The following is a 6,620-nucleotide window of genomic DNA, read 5'->3' as shown; positions in this document are numbered from 1 at the left end:
TGGGCGGCATTTCTCCGGCTCGGAACCCAGCACCGGCTTCTTGCCGGATCAGCAACAGCAAACCTAAATTAGCAAACCAACGGCGTCACGAAGCATATCAGCGCATTAAATGTGAGGCCTACAACCTCGGTCGGGTTCTGACTGATTCGACTTGTTGATTGCCACTCATCCTGCAACGAAAGTAACACAAGTTCAACAAGTTTGCTAAAAAGCAGAAAATAACACAATTCGTGAGAATGATGTTACGGTGGGTTGTTTAATTAAATTTTGGAATTAAAAAAAATTGGCAGCTTAACATTCGCCGTGGATTTTAGAGCCCTCCTTCTTATCGCTCCGTTCCGTTGTGCATCGGCACTAAGGATGGTCGTAAAAAAAACCCCTGCCGAACAGCTAATAAAATTTATAACCGTTTATCGTAATTACCGTCGGGTTTTGCAGATAACGAGGGCGCCGTTTCGATGGCCGCGCTAAGAGCGAGGACCCAACGGGTCCTGGCGCAAGACAATTTTGCCCTCCCCACAGTAATGGGGATTCTAATTAGCAGACCGGAGCGTCGGGATGAGTCGGGGGGGGAGCGCATTCCTTTCCGGAGCACTCCGGAGCGAGGTGCCATGCATTAGGTGCCATGTGTGCCGGATGGTGGACATAAAATTTTATCTATCAAAATGTTTTCACAATTGATTTTCTTCCACTTCTGCTTCTGCGACTTCCTCGGGTCTAGGACATTAGCGTTGGCCACTGCTTCGGCACTGCTCGTTCGATTTCAGGTGGTAGAACGGTAGCCCGGCAGAGCGCTTTCAGGTTGCGGTTTGGCTCGTTGATCTAGGGGACCGAATATGGATCGATTAGGACTTCCAATAATGATCGTATTATGCTACGCTCGTTCGGAAAACGCCGCCCTCCGAGGCATCTGTGGTCACGATCGAATCTCACGATTTATGTCCCACGGGAGGAAAAGAAAAAACCCTCAGAAGCAAAATGGCGGTGTCGAAACCAATTTCCCCTAAAAAGAGCGAATCCTTCAGCCGTCGATGTCGCCCTGTTCCACCCGGCAGATGATGGGAACGTCGGTCGGCCGGGTGATGGCCGGGTCGTTCCGGGGGTTTCTCCGGACGAACGCGTCCACCAGCTGCTTCCGGTAGCGTCGCCACCGTTGGCCACGCACAAACTGCTCGAACAGCTGCCGGCGGCTTGGGATGGCCGCTTCGAGCCGCATCCGGAGCCGCTCCCAGGTGTTGCCGACGTTCTGACGCTTCGCCAGCAGCCAGTTGCGGGGCACCGTCAAACACTGCACCGCGGTCCGGGCCACGACCATCCGGTGTTCGAGCGGTTCGCCAAGCCCGAATACCGCTCCGCAGCTCAGTGTGCCCACGTCGATGAACCGATGCTCGACGCCGACAGTGCCCTGCAGCGGTAGCAACCGGTAGGAACCGGCCACCGTCCGAGCCACGGTCAGGCACTGCAGTATCATACACTGACCGCTCAGCACGAAGTATGCGTTGCTCCGATCGACGTCGACCGGAATTTTCTGCTGCGGTTCGAAGCTCACTATCCGGCTCAGGATGCAGTATTCGTAGAACTGGCGGACGGGCGGAGAACCGTGGATGAAACACCGAAGACGATGTGTGCGATGTGCGATGGTTCACGCGCATACCTGATCGGTGGTCCAATATTGGAAGTAATCAAATCGCTCGAGAGCCAGCTGCAGCTGTCGCCAGCGCTCCAGCAGCGTGCCCTTCAGGATGCGCTCAAACTCCCGCCGACCGATCCACAGCAATTCACAGGCCGCTGCGGGGATAGGGATAGGAGACAAACGGGGGACGGTGATGATTGGAGAGCATCAGCCTCACGTCAGCCGGGATACTTACTGGCCGTGGTGCAGGTTGCCGTACGCCGGATGCCCTGCTGGAGTAGCGTAATTTCACCAAACATTTGGCCCCGAGTGCGCGTTCCGCACGGCACATCAAGGAACGCTTCCTGGTGCTGAAACCGGCAAGGGAGGTAAAAAAAAAGCCGAACTTGGGCTTTCCGAAATCGAATGCCCTGCGGAATGCGGAAATCCCGCCGCGACTCACCCAATCCCACTGCCTACGGCTGACCGTCACTTCTCCGTCGGCCACGAAGTAAACCGATACGGGTTCGTGCCCTTCGCGCAGGATAACGCGCCCCGGCTCCAGGTACTGGAACGCAACACAACCGGCCAGCTCGTCGAGCTGGTGCTTCGAAAAGTCTCGCATACATTCCAGCTTCCGAAGTACGGTCCGAAGCGTCCGACGGTGGTCCTCGGTACGCTCCTCGGGCCTGCTGTTCAGTATTCGCTTATCCTGCGGGGAGGTTGAAAGAAAAAAAAAAATACGGCGCACGGTTACAACATTCCCCACACGGCACGGCACGGCACAATGCAAACGCACAATGATCGTTAGCGTTCCCTTGCGGGTCAGCCGGCGCTCGATGATGGCCACGTTGCGGTGCACATTGTTGCCGATGTCCTGGTCCTCGATTTCCGCGATCCAGTGGCGGTTGAAGATGACGACGTGCACCAGCCGCCGGAAGCGGAACCGGGCCAGACGGCGGCGTCTCAACTTTTCTTCCTACAACGAACGTAAGCACAATGAAAGTTAACCTTTTTTGTTTATTATTTTTGGAGAAAAGAGCTCGCGGATCTTACGTCGGCCTTTCTCTTCGTCGCCATATTTTGCACCGTCGCAGGGTACTGCGATCGGAACGGACGATTCCATTTCTCAGATGCCTACTCCTTTTCGAGCAGTTCAGCAGGGCGGTGCTCGAAAGTTTAGCGAACGTACCTCTTTGATGTTGGAATTTCTTGGCTCCTCCAATCATTAATTTTTCATTTTTCTTAAAATCTGTACATCTCTTTAAATAATTCTTCTTTTTGATTAGTAGAACGTTGCCTTAAATTTTGAGTTGATTCCGTTGCTAACCATTGGGGCATTAGATTTCGCTTTTCTTCTGTGGCTTGGAAATTCATAAGTCCACCCAATGGGGAAAAAAAACTTTCCCATGATGTTGTCACACACTGCCATAAGCCGCAGCCGCAGTCCAATCCGGGGGACCGCACCGGAAGTATCAAGTAGCCGAGTTCCTTAAGCGCCAGCTCATCCTTTCCGGTTACTCGCAAGGATACGAGCAAAAGAAAGCATCCTGCTGAAAGGAGTGAAAAACTTACCCAATCTAGCTGCGAGACCCGCACGGAGTGCCCGAGAACCGGGCGCTCGTATGAAAAGAATGTGACAATGATGATATAGCAGCGTTTTGTAAATATTTGTCGAAACCGTAGATGAAACGTGTTATGACGTTGGTGCTCCTGGTGCCGCACCGGTCCGCACCAACCGTTCTACTCTGCCCGCTGAGCCGGGTTCTTAGGACGCACTTCTGTTCGCAGTTGGTGCCCTTCCAAGTTCCCCAAGAAAGGGTCCACTCGGAGTGGGGGGGATTTACTTTTTCGAGTGATGATATTTGATTCACCGTGCAACTCTCTGTCGCAGGACCGACCGTCGCCGGACGTGCGGGAAAGTTAGTTCGGTGAGTCGGTGACATGTGATCTTAATTGAATTTCCCTAACGAGCCGGGAAGTCGTCGGTTGCAAACGCAGTTGCACGTCGCAGCCGGTGGCACTGATGGCGGCGGTAGATAGTGATGTTTTCTGTTTTGTTTGCCAAACAGTGAACTTCCGGCTGCGAGTGGTTCATATTTAATTGACTTAATTTCGCTCGCAAGATGCGATGCCCGCGATGGACGGAAAGTTTAGTCACCGCTTCCTGGCTGCTAAAAGGTTTTTAATCATTTCAAGTGCGGTTTTATTAGGCGGGATTTTGGGATTAACATTAACCACGCAGCCGTTTGGTACGAATACATAAAACATTTTCTCCTGTTTGTGTTTAGCTTTAAACCAAATAGTAATCCGTTCGCCGATGGTACTCAGCGCGCATGTGTCCTGGCCAGCAATTAACGGCATCGGGCAGCGTGTTGCTCACGATGCTCAAATTGAATTATTGCGTTTGATTGCCGAGCTGCAATTAATTATTCGCTTCATGCACAGGCCACAGGAAGGACGCCGTGGCTCGTGCGCCGTTGATTGATTTGATGGTGCAGCTCATCGACAAACGATAATCAGCAGCTGTATGTTATTGATAAATTGTAACCTCACCAGTTTGCTGTCCGTTTGGGCCGGTGTTTATGGCCATCGTCGTCCCCGGACGTGATCAATATTCCGAAGGAATTCTCAAAATCGGTATGATTGGACATCTAATCGACGTAGCGAGCAGTTGAGATTTGATCCGAACCGTGCACTAATGCCGTACAATTAAACTAAGTTGAATGTTTTTCGTTTTATCTAACAGAGAAGCTAGTACAAAAAGTTACTACCTTTTTTATTGCGTACCACCGCCGGTGATGATTACGACCTTGCGGGCAAATGAACCCAAGCGAAGCGATAAAATTATTTATGGTAACTTTCTGGTGCCCATCTACATTTGATTTACTGCGTGTCTGAACGAACTAGAACGAGAAATTATAAATCGTTTCCCATTCCGCATCGTCGGGGTTTGGCCAACACGCACCACAAAAAGGACCCGGAAACCGTTGGTTCATTTGTCGATCGATAAAAGTGGCCGATTAGGCGGCCAAACCATCGCTTTGGGGGTACCGTTGCCATTTGGAAACGATGCTACCGATTTTACGATGCACTTCATTTGGCAACACGGCCACGGTGCAGGACGAAATAGCTCACAGCTTAACGCTTCCAGGCACGAAGGCACCAAGGACGAAGCGCTTGAGGGGATGGCGCGTGTAATAAGCCCTAATTTCTGTGTGATTTGCCTGATCTGACCTTACACGGGACCTTATTTATTGGCGAAACAAGGACGAGCCGTAATGCGATTACGATCGTAACTCGTGGGACTTCCCCTGCACATAAAGTGCGCTGCGTAGCCCATTGTCGGTAGCTATCACAACAATCTGTCACAACCGCAAATAACAGGCGGCCCACACCCCGAAGTTGGTGTCCGCTTGTTTTCCGTTACCGGCGCAGCGGCCCTTTCTGACCCGTTTGCGCTCGTTTGGGTCCATTCATTAATAAGCCATCAATTTGACGACGGTCAACCAGGGAGGCGGGGGTCAGCATCGGCATCCGGGGACACCAGTTGTCGTTTTCATTTAGTTTGCTGTCCAATTTGCCGGTTCCTTTTTCGAGTCTCCCGTGGGAACTGATCCTTGGAGGCGCCGTACGAGTCGAACGAATTATCCTCCCCGGATGGAAAGGCCGAAAGGCCGGTCGAAAGTGGACTGATGGGTGACTTTCGTTCGCTGACTATTTACTGAACACGCAGCTTTGTTGGCGGGCTACCCAAAGGAAGGGGCGGCCGTGCGAAGGTCGAAAGCTACTCAAGAGACGGAAAATAATACATCACGCATTTGGAATTGCCGTACCGGCAAATTGGAACCCCTTTTTTGGCCCAGCCCGGGCGTACCGCAGTGAAAAGTCGTAAAATACTAAACACTGACAATAAAAATGGCGAAGCGGTGGTTGAGGAGGGCTCGCAGTGGCCGGGCTGACCTTATCTTTAATCAATCTTAGGGTTGCAAGGGTTGGAAGTCGAGGACCAAAGCGAACCAAAAGACCGACTGGCAACCGCTTGGTTCTTCCAGTCCAGCACCGGCAGCACTCTTTCGGAAGGACAACGAAACGGAACGACAGTGGAACCCGGAGCGTGTCGAGAGGGAAATAAAGTAGGATTTGAATATGGTGGCTCCCGGATGGGTCTCAGGACCCAGAAATGAGTGATTGCGGACGGTGGAGCAACTTTCCAAAGCTCATGAAAATTCTTTCGAGTACTCGGACTGAAGAGTGCTCGAGAGAGGAAAATGGCGCTTCTTTTGTGGACCTCTATTTATGTTTCTCTTCAAACGAGCACCGCGTTCGGTTTTGTTTTCTTAAAGGCTGATGGAAATATTAATTCGATCGAGTTTACAAAATGAGCGAAACGGCCATCATCATCGTGATCATCTTCTTCCGATCTAATCTGCGTGATTAGTGCCGAAACAATGTACCAAAATGATTTACATAACAACAAGTTCCCCTCCAACAAGCACCGCGAACGCGGACATTAACGTGGTACCGTGGCAACATAATGGCAACGCACGGAGCATGTTTTATGACCTCATTCGGTACGCTTGGTGGCCACGGCTAAAGTGCGGATCTCGTTCGTGGACGATTTTCCACCGTTTAAATGGCGGCAGCCCGTCCCCGGGGCTCTCGGTGCGTTACGATTCAATCTGGTTGGTGTACTAGTTTTGTGTGGCGTTCCCGTTCTGCTTCGTCCGAAGTAAATTTACCAGCCATATCATTACCGGACTGGCGGGCCACAAGATATGATGATCCAGTTGACCTCCGGGCTCCGGGAACGCGAAATGCAGAAAAGGAATGAAAAGACTTTTGGAACGGAGACCCGAGACGGAGGCCCGCATCAAGTGGAGGGCGATTGATTTATGACTCGATGTTGTTGTCCCGTGGCCCGACCCGAAAACGTGCCGATGATTTATGGTGGACGGGCAAACGTTGCCGGCATCACGCGCAAAACTATCAGCCGGTGGCCAGCAAC

General features: G+C 51.7%; 1 protein-coding gene across 1 annotated transcript; it reads right to left on the bottom strand.

Moving 5' to 3' along the window:
* Window positions 1–1,021: 1,021 nt before the first annotated feature.
* Window positions 1,022–2,692, bottom strand: LOC131215080 (cyclic nucleotide-binding domain-containing protein 2-like). The gene is made up of 6 exons (XM_058209456.1): window positions 2,669–2,692; window positions 2,412–2,591; window positions 2,066–2,324; window positions 1,869–1,973; window positions 1,655–1,788; window positions 1,022–1,579 (listed from the first exon to the last, which is right to left on the bottom strand). Exons 1-6 carry the CDS (start codon window positions 2,690–2,692, stop codon window positions 1,022–1,024), a joined length of 1,260 nt encoding a protein of 419 aa, XP_058065439.1.
* Window positions 2,693–6,620: the final 3,928 nt, after the last annotated feature.

This window comes from Anopheles bellator, chromosome 1, assembly GCF_943735745.2.
Source record: "Anopheles bellator chromosome 1, idAnoBellAS_SP24_06.2, whole genome shotgun sequence".
Taxonomy (NCBI): Eukaryota; Metazoa; Arthropoda; class Insecta; order Diptera; family Culicidae; genus Anopheles; species Anopheles bellator.
Note: the sequence above shows the minus strand (reverse complement) of the source record. Positions and strands in the feature narration are given on the sequence as shown.

Bases quoted from the DNA above. Each gene is read 5' to 3' on its own strand.
- LOC131215080 (XM_058209456.1), bottom strand. From the start codon at position 2,692: ATGGCGACGAAGAGAAAGGCCGAC. The intron at 2,592-2,668 runs GTAAGATCCGCG...CGTTCGTTGTAG, and splicing joins CGACGAAGAGAAAGGCCGAC to GAAGAAAAGTTGAGACGCCG. The intron at 1,580-1,654 runs GTATGCGCGTGA...CCCGTCCGCCAG, and splicing joins AATATTGGACCACCGATCAG to TTCTACGAATACTGCATCCT.